Source organism: Gymnodraco acuticeps, unplaced genomic scaffold (genome assembly GCF_902827175.1).
Source record: "Gymnodraco acuticeps unplaced genomic scaffold, fGymAcu1.1, whole genome shotgun sequence".
Classification (NCBI taxonomy): domain Eukaryota; kingdom Metazoa; phylum Chordata; class Actinopteri; order Perciformes; family Bathydraconidae; genus Gymnodraco; species Gymnodraco acuticeps.
In genome coordinates, this window is record NW_022990037.1 from 1,323,917 (window position 1) to 1,345,477 (window position 21,561).

Genomic DNA, 21,561 nt, shown 5'->3' on the forward strand with positions numbered 1-21,561 from the left:
AAAGCTACCCCACAGCACCCCCTTAATCTCTGGCGCCGCCACTGGTTAGCCCTACCATAGATTACCCAACACAAATACTCTCTCGCAACTGCCGACCCGTATTGCGCATGCGCAGATCAAAGATCCAGTAGAAATGAAAAAAAGTAAAAGTCTGCTGCTTATTGTTCTACTAGGCCAAATTAGAGTCAAAGAGTATATGTATATGTGTTATGTGTTAGTATATGTATGTGTGTTAATTAATATGTTTGGCAGTTTGGAGTAAGTCTGTAGATTTCTTTGTGTGTGTGTGTTTCATGTATAGGCCTCTCACGATAATTAATTTTGTTGGATACATTTTCCCGGAAATTATTGCGATAACCGATAATATTGTCGGCACCGTTGTATGACCATTTTAGACCACTGACATAATGATAATATATAATAATAATTCAAGTACATCCTTTCAAACTGCTAGTCACATCCTCATGTAAATGGCAATTTATCGAGTTCATTTTTATTTATCGTACGATAAGTCAATTAATTGCTTATCGCGACAGGCCTATGCACACAATAAAACAGTGGAAACAAACATGTGTTTGACTTTCATTAGTGAATTAAACTGTGTGTCCTTTATAGTCTGTGTCCAATTTTGTGTATTTGTAAATATTGTATATATATCCTATATATATGCTATGGTCCCGCTGCTGACACGATAGCAGTCATTTCGTGCGCATATGTGTAATTAAACCCATGATATCAAAATCTCACTCCAGCCAGGTACCCAAAGTTGTCAACCCTGAGCTAACGTAAGCCTACTACTGGTGCACCCCCTCTAACCTTAGTCATTTTGTTCTGGAACCGGGCCAGCAAAGCACACTGTGTTTGTTAGTGAATCATACGGCACTTGTAAAACTTGTTTATCTTGTTTGTGGAGTTATGACATTAGCTCCAGAGTTATGGTCGGGGGGACTTGGCACATATTGAATGCTGTTTTTGTCATGATTGAGGCGAGGCGAGGCAAACTTTGCAACACAAGGCAATTCAAAGTGCTTTACGAAAATGAAAAACATTAAGAGCATAAAACACATTAGAAACATTAAAAGATAAAACATGAATAACGCATGTGAATAGTTCAATTAAAAGCAGCGGCAAAAATAAAAGTCTTCAGTCTGGATTCAAAAGTAGTAAGAGTTTGTTTGTTTGTTTGTAGCCTTTATTTAACCAGGTAAAATCCCATTGAGATCAACGATCTTTTTCAAGGTAGACCTGCAGCACATTGGTTACACAGAAAAACAACAGAAAACAAAAAGGACATCATACAACATAATTACAGGGGAACAAGAGCTGCAGTGGATCTGCAGGTTTCTGGTAGTTACATTCCAGATATTTGGCAATATCCCTAACCCAATTCTCACATTCCTCTACCCCTAGTCTTCCCGTGAAAGTATAGTTATTTTGACACTTTTCTAACCTTTTCATATTCCTTTCATCTTTCTCTTTCATCCATTTTGCATCTCCAGACAACAGATTTTCCCCTGTGTTACTGTTACCCGAATACATCTTTGACCTTTAAACCACTTTTCTTTTCAATTCCCAGAATTAGGATTATTAAACCTGTTTTAAGACTTCCCTCATGATCAACATCCCAGTGTATAAGAGTCAGATATTCATAATAATCATACTAAAATGTGTAACAGCTCAACATATGGCTCTTGAGGAATGATAATAGGCTACAGTTTTGATCCAAGTGCAGAGGGTTCTTGCCTTCCTACAATGTTGACCTCGACAAAGAGGCCAGCCACACAAATCGGTTCTGGCCCAGGAAAAGTAAACTACTATGTAATCCACTAATACTTCCTTCCGAAAAGAGGCTGTATGTTAATGTTTGACTATGCAACTTGGCCTTGATAAATAAAGATGGAAGGACAACAAATTAAAGCTAACTTAATACAGGGGTCAGAGAGGGCTGGCCAGGAGGCTGAGAGGAAACCCTCGTCCCCTGCAGAGGGACCGACAGGATAACAGAGAGCCCTGCTGGAGCCAGATGAAGGAGGATAAAGGTCCCTGGTTTGGATTTATGTGACAGGTGTCATGACAGTGTTTGATGAAGAAGATGGAAACAAAAGGAGTATGATAAAAAAGAAAACAGGAGCTCTTTGGAGTAGCGAGTGTTTGTAGTTAAATAGGATTTAAATTATGTTTTCTGTGTCACTGTTCACTGCTAACGGCTTTAAATAGCACAATGAGTTGTAATTTGAAGCAGTGGTGCTTTGAGCTACATGAGCTTTGATCTTATGCCAACGTCAGCATGTTAAAATGTTAGGAATTAAATGCTAACATGCTAATGTTCAGAAGGTATATTGTTTACCATGCTAGTTTTGTTAAGCGTGTTAGCATGCTAATATTTGCTGAAGAGCAATAATCTGTTTAGTGGTTCTTGGGTGCCCTGCTCCCTGTTGTGACAATGCCTGGGGTAGTAGAGATATATATATATTGGTCATTAAACATGAAGTAGCTAGATAGCAGTCATGCTAAAACGAACTTTTATAATGTTGTGAACATTAGCTACTATAGCTTTTTCAGAAATCAAATGGATCATCTGTAAAGATAAGTGTGCTTCTTTTAAGATTTTACACTGTAACATCTGAACCATAAATGCCTATCAAGGACTGGTGTTAGAAATTAGCATTATCTTTACAACTTACACGTGTCGCCTTATAGTGTATCAGACACTGCTGTAGCCAACTTTGCCCTTACAATTAAACAGACATATTATTATCCCGTGATAGTCTATTGATGGTTGATGGTCAATTGATATGAAAATATTGTTATATTACGCTATAGGTCATTATTATTATAGAGTTTGTTTCTCTATGTGTGTGTATCTATGAGTATTGAAAAACACAATATGTCAGCAGCTTTCATGTAGGCTACAGAGTTCTTTTTTTATCAACTAGTACATTTTTCAAAAAATGACAAGAGCATCATGTGTACAAATGCTATGCCGGAAAAACAATTAAAGTTACATTTCATCAAGCTTTTATATGGTGCAGGAGTTTGTGAAATCATTTTTCTTCATTACACGTACTGTATATGCTCATACATATATAGAAATCAAGAAGCTATGAGCATGTCAGCTGTTTAATTAGCATAAGTAGCAACATAATGTGAATTTGTGTTGTTGCTCATATGTGTTTGGAAATAATTTGAAAGTGTTTAAGTAGGAATAGTCAAGTTCTCTCATTCCATACATTCATCAGAACAAAGATTTAACTATAAAATATGTTTCCAGCTAAATAAAGAACAGCACTTCAGCAAGCAAAAGTGCAAATGTGCAGATTTGTGATGTTAAAATGTTGCACCGCAGAACAGACGAATTACATTCTGAAATAAACCATAATTTTCATACATAGGTTTGGCCAAGTTGTTGGTTAAATGGTAGCATCTCCTCAGGCAAGCTCTACTTCTCAGTGATCAGTGTGAGTAGCAGATGTATCAACTCGACCCCAGATTGCTGCGATGGAGGTGATTCCTCCATGGGTAGTGCCACTGATGAGGACCAGCTCGGCACCCTTGTGGCTGGGATACATGTTGAAGGAAGTGCCTGAGGGCTGGCCTGCTTCAAAATGGCGGCCCTTGCTAGTTACGAACACCACTGACTGCACGTAGTGACTGTACATCCCAGAAATCTGAATGATGGCTTCACCGCCAGACAATTCCCTCTCCTGTAGCTGGCCGGATGTCGTACCCGAAACTGAAGACCAGGTGAAGCCGTAGCGGAACTGGAAGCTGATGAATGAAGTGTAACAATGCTCAGTTTAAAGTCCTGCATTCAAAGTACGAAAGCATCGACATCAAAACATACTTAAAGTAGCACAGGTAAAAAAACTCATTATGCAGCATGTTCCATTTCAGAATCATACAAATATAATATAAAATAAACATTGATCGTATTTTAGTTATTGATGCATTACTTCAATATGGCACTTGGCAAAAGTGTGACTTATTTGAATTACTTTACATTCTACTGAGTTGCCTAACCTTTAATAAAATTGTTTTATTTTTTGTAACATTGAACTAAATCTGCAATGGTTGCTAGTTATTGATGCAGTACAATATATGCAACATAAATGGGAAAATACTACATTTTTAAATTACAAAAGTACAAGTACCTTATGTTATCAGGTTTGATCTGGTAAATTAAACAGGAACAAATTCATAAGTGAACTTCAAATGTTTAGTGGTCATATTATTGCAATAAATACCTGCAACCAGTGGATCAAAACTATAACATCTGATGGTGTCTTTTACCCAGTGTTACATTATTTTTAATTTAAAAAATGCTCTTCAGTCCTACCAAAATAATGATCTATAACATTTACCCTCGTATGTAGGACGACTCCCACACTCGTACAGCTGTGATTCTTCCCTCCCCAATTATACTGAACGGAGAGCCACTCCCTGACCCCGCAGGAGGGGAGTAGGAATAGCTCTGAGTCTCAGCTGCAACAAGGAGACAGACAAACATATTATGAACATGAATTATCCTTATAAATTTGATTCATGAAGGATAATGTACTCATGGAAACTTACGGTCAGCTATAGCAGAGGCTGCAATAACAGCGAAGATAGCAAGAAAAAGCATTCTGAAAAGAAAGAGAAGAGTTATTTACCCTGCATCTCGTTGTTAATAATAATTATTGACTATAGACGGAGTCTCACCTGTCTGATTTGTTGTTTCTTCTATTATCAAAAGATACCTGTAGTGGATAATACAGAAATATAAATACATCTGTTCAGTCATTCTTGTTTACTTACATAATACATTTGGTTAGTGATGAGTGGAATTCAAAAAATGATACTTGCCGTTCAAGTGTGCATTACAGCAAATGAAGCCTCAGCATGTGTGCAGCTACACTCAGGGCCGCCCCTCCCTACAGGCCAATCACGCAGGCTGCATGGGGCCCCGCCTTGCGCAGGGGGCCCCGCCCAGAGGGCCTCAGCTGCTGTGCGCAGTTCTCCGCGCACCCCCGGCTGACACGCGAGAGTGAGGTGACAAGGGGATATGGGCATAGATATGTCTCATAATTATTTGTGTGAACATAAAAATAATTTGTGTGTAAATATGTGATTTGTAAATGTAAAACAACATCCACAAATGCATTTAAAAGATTTGCAAACTCACAAATACATTTGCAAGTGTAAAACGGATCTGCAAATACGCTAAATATGTTCACAAATAAAAAAAAGATCTGTGAATATCTCTTTAACATTTACACCTTTCGATCAGGCATTTGTGAATCCATTTTGTATTTGTGGACCAAAAATGCGCTTGCGGTTCTCAAATCTCTGTTCACGGATCTCAAATCTCTGTTCGCGGATCGTCTTTTTACACACACGGAATTTTGAGACATATTTTCCGCCGGTCTCGGCTAAAATCTACTCGTGTCACTCGGTTATTTTCGGAAACCACGTGATGGCCCGCTGTTGACGACATTTCCGCATGATTTCAAAGTAAGAGCATGATGGTTTGTTTAATGCTCTGTTTTTGTATTATAATGAACAGCGGAACGTTAGATGCATTCTTCATCACCATCATCATCATGTTATAGTGATACAGTTAGTTTGTGTTATTGGTTCAATATAGCATATATCGAGCACTTTCGTTGATGTTGAAGTGCAGGCTATACGCCACTTTCGGGTCCCGGGGGAGCAGCTGGCAGCGAAGCAGCCCAGATAAAACTCTTTCTTCATTGTTTGTTGTGTATTCAGTCAAGCGGGTCGAAGTTACAAAGCACTTCACATCTTATTAATCGGCCTAATTGTACCTTACCAGTGCAGTAATAAAGTAATCTGTAGAAAAGCACCGTATTTAGGTCAGGGTAATGGTGATAAAGAATGCATCTAACGTTCCGCTGTTCATTATAATACAAAAACAGAGCATTAAACAAACCATCATGCTCTTACTTTGAAATCATGCAGAAATGTCGTCAACAGCAGGCCATCACGTGGTTTCCGAAAATAACCGAGTGACACGAGTAGATTTTAGCCGAGACCGGCGGAAAATATGTCTCAAAATTCCGTGTGTGTAAAAAGACGATCCGCGAACAGAGATTTGAGATCCGTGAACAGAGATTTGAGATCCGCAAGCGCATTTTTGGTCCACAAATACAAAATGGATTCACAAATGCCTGATCGAAAGGTGTAAATGTTAAAGAGATATTCACAGATCTTTTTTTTATTTGTGAACATATTTAGCGTATTTGCAGATCCGTTTTACACTTGCAAATGTATTTGCAAATCTTTTAAATGCATTTGTGGATGTTGTTTTACATTTACAAATCACATATTTACACACAAATTATTTTTATGTTCACACAAATAATTATGAGACATATCTATGCCCATAAGGGGAGCACGTCTGTAACCCGACACCGTTGCAATGAATCGACATCTGACCAATCACGGCTTTGATACGGCCACTAGTGCAGGTGGAGAGATGTCAGTGAAAAGACAGTTTCAGTCCGGCGCAAGCTAGAGGGGAAAAAAACAAAACTTGAAGAAACTAGAGGAATTTTAGCGACGAAATTTTTTTTGGTGGATAAGCATGAATCGTTCTTTTTTATGAACTAAAGATTGTGTAGTTTCACTTCTGTGGAGCGGGATTTCTTTTCTAAAGGACTTTTTCGAGGTTCACCTTGCGGCCTAAATGGAGATGCAGTTATTTCCAGCATTCTTTATTTACCATTCATTCAAGTATGTGATGCCTTTTATCTGCTAATGTACAGGAGGAAGAGTGATAAACTGTCTGTCTAGTTGGCTTACATAACAGTTAAAGTTTACAGCCTAAAAACATGGAGCATTTTTTTTTTGGAATTCAAAAAATGATACTTGCCGTTCAAGTGTGCATTACAGCAAATGAAGCCTCAGCATGTGTGCAGCTACTCTCCTAATATCTACATTTGGAGTGGATACGATCATTTATAGTGCAACTGCATTCAGAAACAAATCCTGAACAGTTTATTGGTCCTTGCCGAGTTATGACGTATCAGACAGTGAGGGAGGTGCGTGGGTATTTTTGTTGGCGGTTCGTCAAGTAATTCCTTCCAGTCAACATCTTCATAATCTAGGTGTAAATATGATATGTGCCAACATAGCCGCGGGAAGTCATTTTGCTCAGGGGGTGCTGCCAAAAGTGAGGAGGGAGAGGCTTAAAAAAAAAAGGCCCAGCCGGGCCCAGCTGTCAGCGATACGAGCCGCATACATTGTTTGTTAAAGGCGAGACACGGCAGGCAAAAACATCGTTTTTCATGCACTGGTCAATTTTGAGATGTTGTACTATTTTGATTCCATAACATGTTTTCTTTCAGGCTTTTGGAAGTAAAACGTACAAAATACACATTTAAGTGTTCATTTTACTATAGTTGGTCTATTTGCGTCTGTATATTTCTCCTAAATTCACCAAAAGTTAGCATTCTAACGTAACATAAAGTACCGCGACCGCTGTTTGCACCATGTCATCGTTGGAAAGCTGAGTCTCTCCTGCACAATCTCATCAGATCCAAATATGGTCATTTCCTTTGTATCAGCAACCAATCGTGAAAGTACAAAAGGGTCTTAAACCAAGAAACGAAATCTCATTGGCTGGTGTCAACTTCTGACAACGTGATTCGTTCAGATGCGTCACGTGATGTGCTAAAACACTTCCTGGTTAGCTTTCCGCTAGAAATGTAAATCTCAAAATGGCAAAGGAACGGCGAAAAAAACGTTCACAGAGAAGACAACAACAATTGTCACTTGCACGAAGCAAGGTTATACAAAACACAAATGACCCCGAACATGAAATACCTTCACGGAGTGCTTCGATAAGCAAGCTGTCATCCAAAGAACAGGAGGGTTTAGCTAGCGCCTCACTGCAATCTTTAAAGGTCCTTTTCTCAAAATGAGTTTTTTCTCCTACTCTGAGTTCGAAATGTCCACTTCAGTTGCACGTAGAGACACCAAAACTTCCAGTTATATTCCTATCAATATTATGAAGGCTTTTACAGAAGGGTTTGTTCATAGATCATTCATAGCCTGAATTATATAAGATGTTATACCTAGAAACATGGCGAAAATTGATATTTTAGGGCTGTTGACAGTATTTTCTGATTTATGGAGTGATAAAAAGAGATATCCAAAATCCCTTCTGTGAAAATCTTAGATGCTAATATGACTACAAAATGAAACGATAATTTTGAACCTGGCTTTATCCAAAGTTCAGATTTCGGTTCCTCAAATGTGTTAAAATATGCGCAAATTTAATGAGATAATGACTAATTTGCATATTCAGAAAACTTGTAATATAAGAAACAATTGCCTTATTGTAGGTAATTAACTGGAGAAATTACCCTATTCACCTGGGGTGTCTCGCCTTAACTTTAATAAACCATTATAGACCTTAGCAACAGCTGCACATGCCCACATGCTAACTATGGGTCTTACAAACCTACATAACATTACAAATAGTCAGAAAATATTATTTACAATATTAATAAAACTATGAATTCAATTTTAACTGATTGACAAGGCAAAACACTGCACAGCGGCAGCAGCATTAAAGGAAAAATATCGTCTTACCTTGTGTTGGGGCTTCACAAAACTCCAAATGTAGCCTGGGGTGGCACTAATGAAGACCCTCATTAGAGCAGATACATCCACATTGTCCAAAATGTTACTATGGACATGCATTAAAGTCAGATGTGTCAGTCTCTTCTGTGTCATATTACTCTAGTTGTAGAGGTGGTGGGCTGAGGAGTAGCTGGTGGTCCACTCTTTTTATTGGGTTGTTTGTTGGAGAAAAAAATCCAAAATCCTTTTTTGCGCCATTCTATAAAGTTGTCACTCTGCAGTGTGTGTGTCGCGTCAATTACGTCACTCTCCCACGACCTATGACCTAGATGACTCGGATTTTATTTATTTGGAAAATAAATTCAAGCCACCTGATATATACAAATATATACTATGACTATTATATGCTACTGTATACAGCTAATTTTATTTTAAGTAAAATCATAACTATTTTATGTAGTTTAATCATTTTTATTTAGGTGGTCACTCAGTTTTTCAAATGTACACCACTCGCCAACAGGGGGTGCTGCAGCACCCCCAGCACCCCTACTTCCCGCGGCTATGTGTGCCAAGTATGCTCTTGTTTTGGATCATTGTAAGGGAAACTTCTGTGTAGCAATGCAGTGGGAGTCACCGACTGATGGTTTATTTGGAGCTTCGGCCGGAGAATTCACATCACAAGTCACAGCAGCCACGATCTGACTGCACGGTAGAGTTGCCACGTCACTTCTGAAGAACTCTACCCAGACCACTGCGGTCAACTCAGCCGTCTCTCAAATTTGCTTGGTCAAATGAGCAGTTCTTCATTTTTTGAGTGCGCGATTTATAGCGCCTTTACGGTAATCGCTGAGAAGCGGCACTAACGCAAGAGTAAAAGAATGCATGTTTTTTCTGCTTCATGCGATACAAATGATTTTTACCATGAGTTCTTAAAAAAAAAAACACTGTTTGACTCAGTACAATAAAATGAAGTACTTTTACTGTCTTTTTTCTGGGTAATACTCGCAAATTCCCCTCCTGAGAACAAAATCATGCAACTTCTGCTATATTTGATGAGATAAAATGATTTTTTAGCGATACATCCTTAATAAAAGTGATACTGTTGGACTCACTACTTGTTAGACTACTACCACAAGTACAATCAAGTACTTTTACTGTGTACTTTTGAGTAATCCCCTGTCAAACTCCCCTCCAGAGTACAATAATGCATGTTTTCTGCCCTCTTTGATGAGAGATAAAAGGATTTTTTGCAATAAGTTCTTAGTGAAATTGATACTGTTGAACTCAGTACTACTTGGACTACTACCAAAAGTACAATCAAGTACTTTTACTGTGTACCTTTTGAGTAATCCTTTGTCAAACTCCACCCCTGAGTACAATAATGCATGTTTTCTGCCCTCTTTGATGAGAGATAAAATGATTTTGTGCAATAAGTTCTTAAGGTAATTGGTACTGTTGGATTCAGTACTACTTGGACTACTACCAAAAGTACAATCAAGGACTTTTACTGTGTACCTTTTGAGTAATCCTTTGTCAAACTCCACCCCTGAGTACAATAATGCATGTTTTCTGCCATCTTTGATGAGAGATAAAATGATTTTGTGCAATAAGTTCTTAATGTAATTGGAACTGTTGGATTCAGTGTTACTTGGACTACTACCAAAAGTACAATCAAGTACTTTTACTGTGTACTTTTTGAGTAATCCTTTGTCAAACTCCACCCCTGAGTACAATAATGCATGTTTTCTGCCATCTTTGATGAGAGATAAAATGATTTTGTGCAATAAGTTCTTAATGTAATTGGAACTGTTGGATTCAGTGTTACTTGGACTACTACCAAAAGTACAATCAAGTACTATTACTGTGTACCTTTTGAGTAATCCTTTGTCAAACTCCACCCCTGAGTACAATAATGCATGTTTTCTGCCCTCTTTGATGAGATAAAAGGATTTTTTTGCAATAAGTTCTTAGTGAAATTGATACTGTTGAACTCAGTACTACTTGGACTAGAAGCACAAGTACAATCAAGTACTTTTACTGTGTACTTTTTGAGTAATCCTTTGTCAAACTCCACCCCTGAGTACAATAATGCATGTTTTCTGCCATCTCTGATGAGAGATAAAATGATTTTGTGCAATACGTTCTTAATGTAATTGGTACTGTTGGATTCAGTACTACTTGGACTACTACCAAAATTACAATCAAGTACTTTTACTGTGTACCTTTTTGAGTAATCCTTTGTCAAACTCCACCCCTGAGTACAATAATGCAGGTTTTCTGCCATCTTTGATGAGAGATAAAATGATTTTGTGCAATAAGTTCTTAATGAAATTGGTACTGTTGGATTCAGTACTACTTGGACTAGAAGCACAAGTACAATCAAGTACTTTTACTGTGCACTTTTTGAGTAATCCTTTGTCAAACTCCACCCCTGAGTACAATAATGCATGTTTTCTGCCATCTTTGATGAGAGATAAAATGATTTTGTGCAATAAGTTCTTAATGTAATTGGTACTGTTGGATTCAGTACTACTTGGACTACTACCAAAACTACTACGCTGCTTTTAATTGAACTATTCACATCTTAAACTGCACTGTAACTTTTATCCATGTATTTTTTCTTTTAATGTTTATTTTATTAGCTTTTCTTTTTAATGACTGATTTTAAATGCCATTTTCTTAATGTCTTTCATTTTTTGTAAAGCACTTTGAATTGCCTTGTGTTGAAAAGTGCTATATAAACTTGCCTTGCCTTGCCTTGCCTTGCCTTGCCTAATAAATGCCACCACAATGTCCGAGCTGGATGAAGTTGTCACCAGTGCTGTGGTGGTATTCTCCAGCTCCCACAGTGACAGAAATGTTGGAAAACATTTTGAAAATCTCCAAGGACTACTGACAAATTCAGCGCAGTCAAACTTGGACGATTCAACCATTGTGGAAGACTGTGTGGTATGTAATAATTATGTGAATGTTGGAAGTTGTTTCATAGCTCAAAAATATCATTACAAATGATTTGTTTAACTTCAAGTACAACACAGCACAGAAAAGAGGACAGAGGCAGTGTGACCAGAAACAATGAAAAATATTAACATGGTTTACATATTTTTATATTACCCCAAGCTCAATGCAATGCAACTAAAGTTATTTGTGGATTGTTTTTTCTAGAATGATATCGGACCTACGCCCTTCAAACAGCATTTTGAGGACTTAATAACCCAAACAGTTATTGAGAAATCTGGTGATGACAACATGTACTTCTGCCCGACTTTCATCCCTTCCTTGCTTAAGTACTTTCTGCCCCTGGCTGGTCTGTGGTCTGGCCTACTCTTGGGTAAGTTTTATTTTGCACGTCTTTCTATAGCTGCTTGTTAATGTAATGTAATATAAAATAATAAGGCATGTTTACTGTTTGGTTAGGTGACCTTGGACGCCATGGAACAGGGACCATTTATCAGAAATGTTCCCAGAAGTACAAAAATGCTGCAAAAAACCCACACAGGTACAAAAACCTAAAGCTTTGATGTAATATTGAATTTCAATGCATTATTCTATAATCAATATTATAAACTGCAATGTAAACAGTATGTAATCCAAGTGATTGTTAACAATATAATTTGATGTACCGTAACTAATATGTTCAACCGCAGAATTACACAGAGGACAACAAAACTCAAGGGATAATGGAAAAAAGCAAGTGGGACCTCAAAAAGATCCGTTTTCAACGGAGACGTCTGACCAGGCTGGACGATTTTGTACATACATACAAAGTCACCTTGAGCGCCCTGCTAAGGGAATATGGCGACTCTCTGAGGAGGGGGAAGAAGGTACAGTTTGTTATTTATATATTGCTGTTATGTTATCACATTTGTCCCTAGTCATTAAGCATTGCTATCGATTATGTTAGGAAAATATCACTCGCCACTGGCTTGAGTTTCAATAATCAGGATACATGTATTTATTATCCTTGCAAGAATGGAAGTATTCATCACGTCCAGAGCATTTGGTACAAATAGTTCACAGAGCAGTGTCCTTCACAAGCTTTATATATAAGAGACTTGTAGACAGACTTTTTACACCGTCACAAGATGGAGGAATACCGGTTCAAAGCAGTATACAATGTTTAGTTCAGATTAGCTAAGGCTCACGACAGAAATGATCATGCTTGTCATATGTCTATCTCCATAGAGGCTGAATCATCATGTTAATCACATAGCTATCATATGCCTCAAACAGTCCTGATTCTCTTCTTCACACATCCTGTCATGTACACAGCTACTTAGGGTCTTTGTCATCATGTGCTACTCTGATATTCAAAGAGTACATTCAGTATTTTCTCAACAGTTATTCTGCAGGTAATTTGGTCATTATTAACAGTTATATTAGGTGTGCTAATAATATCACAATAATATTGATACACCAATCAAAACTGTGATGCAACTATGCTGAATGTAGTTGGTTTCATAATTTTGATGAATAATAATTAATGAAATAATACATTTATTTCAGGCAAAGATAATGTTTGTTGTGAAAAGAAAACAACATTGAATAACGTGAAATGGCAGAATATGTAATGAAAGGTAATTTATGAGTGCATTTACCCTGTCAATATTCCTTATTAACTGCAGACCCATCGTGTGGACATGGAGCGATGGAAAAAAAGAAAGCAGAACAGGCGAGGAGTTTATGTGACACCCATAAACAAGCCTTTTGTTTTCAGACAGCACAAGAAGAATGTATGTATTTTTTGAGAGCAAACCATTGTTATCCTGTTTGTTGAAAATAACATAAATGTTATAATATTTGTGTTATTAACACTTTGTTTTTTATCAGCTCATGCAGAAGACAAAAACAGCAAAAGCTCCAGCTCCACTACAAAAACAAGCGCCAGGTGAAACGGAAGCACATATTCCATCACAGGTAATCCCATTTAGCATGGTTAAACAAAGCCAGGAAGCATTTGAAACACATACATCTAAACCAGCTTGGAATCTAAAGCTTAATGTTGCATTTTCTATTAGTATACTGTAGGTAATGATAGAAGAACTGAAGATTCAAATTGTGTGATGAAGTGATTAACTATGACATGCACTTAACAACACATATTGGACAATGTGAAAGGCAATGTTGATGTTTCGGCTTCTATACAGGATCCAAAAGACAAGGCAAGACAAGGTCAATCTTCATCCACATCAGACATGACGGAGCATGCTGAGGATGATGCACAGGGAGGTAAAGTGGATGCTTCATCAGAGGTAAGAAACTGTAAGGACACATCATCAGGGAGTTCATCAGAGGGACCAGATAAAAATAGTAAAATAATTGATTAACTAAAAAGTTAAAATGCAGATTTTAATGTTTAAGGAATACTAAAGGAACGTTATAAAATAATACCTTTCAATTTACAATGTGTATCTCATGCTCTGTTAACAATCTAGCTTTGGGACATACAAATTATATAGTATTTTTTTTGTGACCCCCAGCTGACCGCGTTGTGGAAAAAAAAGGACACTGACGTGGTGGTGTCTGTAGTCCCCACTCAAATAAGAGGCAACAGTTTTACCATCCGTCACTCTGACATGCGGACCCTTAGACCACACCAGTGGCTTACAGGCGAGGTATTTCATCCATATCATAGGACAGAACCAGTGCTCATACCAAGTCTCTTCACTACACATTAATCCAATATTCATGTAACGCTAGCTTCATGGCACACCACTGAAGTCTTGTTAGCACCCAAAGCCTAAAATGTATTAAACTGTTTTAAAAAGTGAATCTTAAAAGGGATCCACAGTTGAATATTTAACTTGTATTGTACACTAGAAGAAGTAGTCAAATGTGGTCATTTACTGTTATAATTTTCTGTTTTTATCAACGAAACTTAACACCTGTCAACTACATTATTATTTAATATAATTGTATTTCTTATTAATGTCTGCTTGTCGACATTCTCTCCAGATCATCGAGTGTCTTTTCCATATACATGCACATAAATGTGAACTGGGGACGAGGATTTATATTCTCAACCATTACTCAGCTGGTGTGATCCTCTTTGGGAAAAGAGAAGAGGTCAGGAAGCACACTTTGTCAAAGGTAACTTGTGTTTCTATTGAGGATAACTACAAAGGTTTTCATTATGTCTTTGTCTAAATATAAACATACTCTATCAAGCTATTTGACTCTACTGTATAAAGAAAACAAATACAGCCTGATGGGAAATGGAAGTTGTTTTGTTCGTATGTATTACGGATACACTTTGACAGCTATGGAGCCATTGTGTCCTTTGTACATGTTGATGGTGTACACTGGAAATGTCTGGTTAGTAGTGTCTATATCATATAATAGTATATTTCTTGATCAGCTACGTTTTGGGGGTGTTGTATTTATTTCAAATATATATATTTCTTTTTCTGTGTCCACAGTACATCAATGCTGAAGAAAGCACAGTGTATTTGGCAGATCCTGCACGCAACTCTGCAGAGCAGGCAGAGTCAGACAATGCTGCCAACAAATGCAGGTACTAACTGCATCCAATTTCACCTATTTTTCAAAAATATTTATTTCATTCTATTCCCTCATATATAATGTTTATATTTATTGTTATATTTATGTGGGAATAGATGGATCAGCTATATTGCCACAACCAGCCCTTTTTTTTTTAATTGATGTACTACTACACCAGAACATATAATGTGTGAAAAATGTGTGCATGTTTGACTTTGGTCCATACCGATTATACCATAAACACCCAATCCACTGAATAAACAACCTGTCCTTAGGCAAGGCAAGGCAAGTTTATTTATATAGCACTTTTCAACACAAGGCAATTCAAAGTGCTTTACAAAAAATGAAAGACATTAAGAAAAAGGCATTTAAAATCAGTCATTAAAAAGAAAAGCTAATAAAATAAACATTAAAAGAAAAAATACATGGATAAAAGTTTCAGTGCAGTCTAAGATATGAATAGTTCAATTAAACATTAAAATAAAAAGTACATGGATAAAAGTTACAGTGCAGTCTAAGATATGAATAGTTCAATTAAAAGCAGCGACAAAAAGAAAAGTTTTCAGCCTGGATTTAAAAGTAGTCAGAGTTACAGCGGACCTGCAGGTTTCTGGGAGTTTGTTCCAGATATTTGGAGCATAATAACTGAACGCTGCTTTACCATGTTTAGTTCTGACTCTGGGGACAGAAAGCTGACCAGTCCCTGAAGACCTGAGAGATCTGGATGGTTCATAATTTAGCAGGAGGTCAGAAATGTATTTTGGGCCTAAACCATTCAGTGCTTTATAAACCAGCAGCAGTATTTTGAAATCTATTCTTTGACACACAGGAAGCCAGTGTAAAGACTTCAGAACAGGAGTGATGTGATCCACTTTCTTAGAGTTAGTGAGGACTCGAGCAGCAGCGTTCTGAATCAGCTGCAGCTTCCTAATAGATTTTTTAGTGAGACCCGTGAAGACACCATTGCAGTAGTCGAGTCTACTGAAGATAAAAGCATGGACAAGTTTTTCCGAAACCTGCTGTGACATTAGTCTTTTAATCCTAGATATATTATTTAGGTGATAGTAGGCTGATTTAGTAACTGTTTTAATGTGACTGTTGAAACTCAGGTCAGAGTCCATGACTACACCTAGATTTCTGGCTTTATCTGTTGTTTTGAACATTGCAGACTGAAGCTCAGCGCTAACCTTTATACGTTCTGACTTGGCTCCAAAAACCATTACCTCAGTTTTATCTTTGTTTAATTGGAGAAAGTTCTGACACATCCAGTCATTGATTTGTTCAATGCACTTACTCAGTGTTTGAATTGGAGCATAGTCTCCTGGTGAAATTGTTACGTAAATTTGTGTGTCATCTGCATAGCTATGGTCAGGGGTGCACATAACTGTTTTGCCCTGGTTCTCAAAGGAGCACCTGGAGATGTTGCTTGGTGCTCATCCTTAAAATGAAATAAACCGTAACTTTTGAGGGGGGTCTTGACTTTATTTGCCAGACACACGGCACTGAACACACATGCAGAGGTGAACACAGAACACACATGCAGAGGTGAACACAAGACAACATTAGCACAAGCAGTAATCCTACAAGCTGTCATCACTACCCTCCTGACTGTTCTCCTCACTGTCTTCCTCTCTGTCAGACATGGTAGCTGATGATGTCGGCCTACTACTTTCTCTCTGGTTGAGTCTGCGATTAGATGCTTGCATCCACAAGTCAACAGCTGGTTTTGGGTCGAAAGTCTCTGTTGTCATCTTAGACAAGTGGATGTAATCAAATAAGTATGTGAACATAACCAATAACCTACCATAGCCAATAACAAATGAATGTAACTTATTTTATTTGTGTTGTTCATTCATATCTTATTTTACCTTAACATTTATTTATGCATTTTTTTTTATCTCTCCAGTTTTAAAGGATATTTTTGGTTACTGTCCTATAGTATACATTGGAATTATTTAAAACCTGTTTTTCCCAATAATTATTAAGGAGTGCCTTGGAAATATGTGTTTACATAAATTGCGACCAAACCGTTTGAACTTAGACTAAAGTGAACTATCTAAACACTCAAGAGTCCTTTACCTCACTGAGCTGTAGTTATCAGTCTGGAGAGGACTCTCCCTCCACATTATTGTAGAAACATCTTCTTCTTATATCCGTTAGAGCAGCTAGCACAGCACCAGATTCTAATAACAACAGCGCTGGTACCGGTGCACCCTCCCTCGCTCACTCGCATTTTGGCTGTGAGCTGCGGGCGCCAGATAAGCCAACATCCCCCATTTTCATCACTTACAGCGCCCATTGTACAGGGCAAATGAAACGTGTAACCGGGGGTGAAAAGGGTGTTACATTTACTTAATTATGAATATTGCTACATCAAGGCCGAAAATTAGGATGAGCCCCAACGGTCAAAATGATTTTTCCCTCCCAGAACTGCCAGCGCAGCGCCTCCACAGATCTGGCGCCCTAGGCGAACATCTAGCCAGTGCTACGAGCCGACCCTGAGTTCATATCATGGTTCATACATGTATGCAACTCGCAAATATCTTTCTCTCTCTCTCTCTTCTCTCTCTCTCATCTCTCCTCTCTCCTCTATTTTCTCTTTTCTCTTCTCCCTTCTCTCTCTCCCTCTCTCAATGTTGGTACGCAAATGCGCTTTGTTTCAAATGACCCGGTGCTCTTTTTTTGGCGGAGGTGCGCATGCGCACCTGCGCACCAGTTATGTGCAGCCCTGGCTATGGTAACTTATTTTGTTGTTTTTCATTATCTGAGCCAGTGGAAGCATGTAGATGTTAAAGAGAAGAGGCCCCAAGATGGAGCCTTGAGGAACCCCACATGTCATATTTGTCAACTCAGATGTGTATTTACCTATAGAAACAAAGTTGTTTCTGTCCTTTAAGTAGGATTCAAACCAATTTAGAACTGTTTCCGAAAGTCCCACCCAGTTTTCCAGTCGGTCTAGTAATATGTTGTGGTCAACAGTGTCAAACGCAGCACTGAGACCTTAGAGTGAACAATTGTCAATTCATTTTGACATCAGACTAGGTGTCTGCATGTTACATCTTAAAATATACATTTGGGAAACATGCATTAACATCACTTCAAATTGTGTTACTCGACTGCTGAGACACAGTGTGGACAAGGATTTATGTTATTATGCGAGTATTGTATTTATACAGTATGCATTGTACATTAATAATATATCTTATCTCACGCAGTGATTACTTCAAAATGAGGAGGACCTGCTGCAGTAAGACAGACTGGGTAGACATAAAATGGAAGAGAGGAGTAATGAAACACCCAGTACAGCAGGATGGCAATAGCTGTGGGGTAGTTGTCTGCATGGTAAGTGGAATATTTATTTTCATATATGCTTTTTGCTATATAACATTCATTCAGCTTTTAGGATTAAGTCTGTTTTACTGCCTTTCACAAAAACACATTTGGGGTAGTTGGATAGTTATTTTAAGAACATAACATGGTGTATCACTTTAAGATGGCAAAGGAGGTCATGGAAGTCTTTCCTAAAACACCAACAATGGCCTTTGGGACCACAAAAAAGGAGATGTTTAAAGAAAAGTGTTGGCCATGGAAATACTGACAGCATCAGGTGCATGCTACTTTTTCAAAATATCAATTCAATTGTGATATTGTTGTACTTGAGATGTAACATTAGCATTTTTTTTTCATCAGTGTTTGACAAAGAAGTCAACTGTGCCATGTGCGCCGGCATAAAACCACCCGGCTCAGTGCCACATCACACCCACACTGACTGGGTAAGGTTTAATGAATATTGAGACTTCAGATATTTCACAATTTAGATTTGTAGAAAAGCATTAAATGAAAGCAGAAACTAAATACAAACACTTGAGGGATGCAGTTGACCATTGCCTCAAAGCTGTTATAAGCAGGGCTTTACTCTCATTTGTCTCCACTCCTTCTATTGCAGATTCAGTGTGACAAGCTGTTTCCGGTGGTGCCACACACAGTGCCTGCATATGGACCAAAAGTCTCTTGAAGAGGCACAAGTTGGGGACTGGGTTTGCTCTCTGTGTGACAAATAATGTTTGTGCATGAACATGCGGTTGCTGTATGTCCTATATTAACAACAAAAAAGGCACCAGCTAGGGACTGGGACTCCAGACTTTTCCAAAAAGCAGGGGATGTGGTTGCTGTGAAATAGTTTATATTTATATGCTCAATTTGATATATTTAGAATATATATTTGAGATTTGTTTAACTAAGAAGTGACCGTTGAATAAATATTGCAAAACAAAGCCTATATCACATGGCAGCCAGTGTGAATTGTTTCCTACATTACAAGATTTCGATTTTCTATAGTACAAATCTGGGCCATTTGTTGTATAATTTCTCCAAACACATACAGTACAAATGCCTGTTTTGGAGTCTTCAAAAGGTGCAGTAGAAGGACTTTACATTTTGTGAAAGACAGGATAATATAAGGTGTTGTGATCATGGGGAATGAGCCTTGTACAGGGAAAGTGTGCTGGAGGCTGAAGACGTTGACTGGGACTGATGGATTGATGAGGCTGATGAGACTGAAGAATCTGCAAGGAAAGAACTAGGGGCAGAGAAATAATATATTATACATATATTAAAAGACATGCAGCGTCATAAGAGGCCAACAAGAGTGACAAGGGTGTGTCACTGTGCTGAAGGAAAGTTGTGAACAGCTATCCAGGCCAGTCTCTAAAGACTTTCCAAAGTGTAACAATGCTGTTGCTGGAGTACTGATCTAGTGGATCTAGTGTTCATATCATGTGTTTACCATATCCTGTTAAAATACTCTGTCCAACATAGTCAGTATTGTGAAGAACATTTTTCTAACGCTTATTATATATCAGAATCAGAAACATGTTTATTACCAGGTAGGTTTACACGTACGAGGAATTTGACGTGGTAAAAAAAGAATACATTATTGTATTCTGGAAGGGAGTTCAATCATTTTATCTCTCATCAAAGATGGCAGAAAACATGCATTATTGTACTCAGGGGCAGAGTTTGACAAAGGATTACTCAACAGGTACACAGTACTTGATTGTACTTTTGGTTAGTAGTCCAAGTAGTACTGAATCCAACAGTACCAATTACATGAAGAACTTATTGCACAAATCATTTTATCTCTCATCAAAGATGGCAGAAAACATGCATTATTGTACTCTGAAGGGGGAGTTTGACAGGGGATTACTCAAAAAGTAAACAGTAAAAGTACTTGATTGTACTTGTGCTACTATTCCAAGTAGTACTGAATCCAACAGTACCAATCTCACTAATAACTTATTGCAAAAGATCATTTTATCTCTCATCAAAGATAGCAGAATACATTATTTTGTGTACTCAGGACAGGAGTTTAAACAAGTATTACTCAAAAAGTACACAGTAAAAGTGCTTGATTGTACTTGTGCTACTAGTCCACGTAGTACTGAATCCAACAGTACCAATCTCACTAATAACTTATTGCAAAAAATGATTGTATCTCTCATCAAAGAGGGCAGAAAACATGCATTATTGCACTCTGGAGGGGAGTTTGACAGAGTATTACTCAAATAGTACACAGTAAAAGTACTTGATTGTATTTGTGGTAGTAGTCTAACATGTACTGAGTACCAATTTTATTAAGAACTTATGGCTAAAAATTATGTTATCCCTCATCAAATATCATTGATTGATTAAATATAGCATAAGCACCGGTACTACTGTCAGCGCCACTTCTCGGCGATTACTGTAAAGACGCTATTAATCACGCACTCAAAACTGAAGCGCTGCTCATTTGACCAAGCAAATGCGAGAGACGGCTGAGTTGACCGCAGTCCCAGACCCATGCGTAAGAGCCATTTGATTTAGGCACATTATTTTATGGTAATGAATTATGGTTTTGTGATCCAATTGAATATTCCTTAATTTAACTTAAATGAGCTGAATAACTATGAATTATTATTATATTGTTTTTGTAACGTGTCATCTTGCTTATGGACAGCTCTAGTTTATGTTTTGTTATTATTTATACAAAGCAATAGTAGGGGCGTGCTCAGGTATAAATGACGCTGCCAGCATGACACAGCAGGAAGTCTAGAGAGGCAGTTGAAAAAAGTTTTTGACCGCATACATCCGTATGACCGAGGGATCTTGTTTGTTTATTTGTTTAAATACCGTGCAAATGTTGCACGTCGGCAGTGGGCCGCCAGCTGATCTATTGAACCTCTCAATAAAGCACCTGAATGGAACAAGCAAGGTATCTGATTTTTTGAATATACGCGAGTCAATACTCGAGCTCGCCTCCTAGACTAAGTGGCCTTTGAGCATTAATTTTCTTTAGACAATTGGCCACTACATTAAGTCAAAAACGTACCGACAACGTCGTGAGGATTACTAGCGTGTAGGAACTTACTATCACTGGAATTGTCGGATGTGGATCTGATCGTGGCTACTGGAGCTGCGGCAGAAACAAAGTGG

At 37.9% G+C, this 21,561-nt stretch overlaps 2 protein-coding genes and 1 long non-coding RNA gene across 4 annotated transcripts; 2 read left to right on the top strand and 1 right to left on the bottom strand.

The window, feature by feature from the left end:
- Positions 1–1,174: 1,174 nt before the first annotated feature.
- Positions 1,175–8,652, bottom strand: LOC117545394 (zymogen granule membrane protein 16-like). Of its 2 annotated transcripts, none has more exons than XM_034215149.1 (5): positions 8,599–8,652; positions 4,702–4,739; positions 4,573–4,625; positions 4,362–4,482; positions 1,175–3,768 (listed from the first exon to the last, which is right to left on the bottom strand). In XM_034215149.1, exons 3-5 carry the CDS (start codon positions 4,622–4,624, stop codon positions 3,447–3,449), a joined length of 495 nt encoding a protein of 164 aa, XP_034071040.1. In that variant the 5' UTR covers position 4,625; positions 4,702–4,739; positions 8,599–8,652; the 3' UTR covers positions 1,175–3,446. The 2 variants fall into 2 exon arrangements, with proteins under 2 accessions (XP_034071040.1, XP_034071039.1); XM_034215148.1 differs by lacking the exon at positions 8,599–8,652 and adding an exon at positions 4,846–5,017.
- Positions 8,653–11,387: 2,735 nt separating this feature from the next.
- LOC117545382 lies at positions 11,388–12,035 on the top strand. Its single transcript, XR_004568826.1, has 3 exons — positions 11,388–11,538; positions 11,755–11,920; positions 12,007–12,035. It is a non-coding gene; the product is annotated as an uncharacterized LOC117545382 (long non-coding RNA).
- A 206-nt stretch (positions 12,036–12,241) lies between these two features.
- Positions 12,242–19,105, top strand: LOC117545405. Its single transcript, XM_034215163.1, has 11 exons — positions 12,242–12,413; positions 13,215–13,322; positions 13,420–13,506; positions 13,737–13,841; positions 14,070–14,204; positions 14,545–14,679; positions 15,009–15,103; positions 18,306–18,432; positions 18,584–18,668; positions 18,781–18,863; positions 19,037–19,105. Exons 1-11 carry the CDS (start codon positions 12,270–12,272, stop codon positions 19,103–19,105), a joined length of 1,173 nt encoding a protein of 390 aa, XP_034071054.1. The 5' UTR covers positions 12,242–12,269.
- Positions 19,106–21,561: the final 2,456 nt, after the last annotated feature.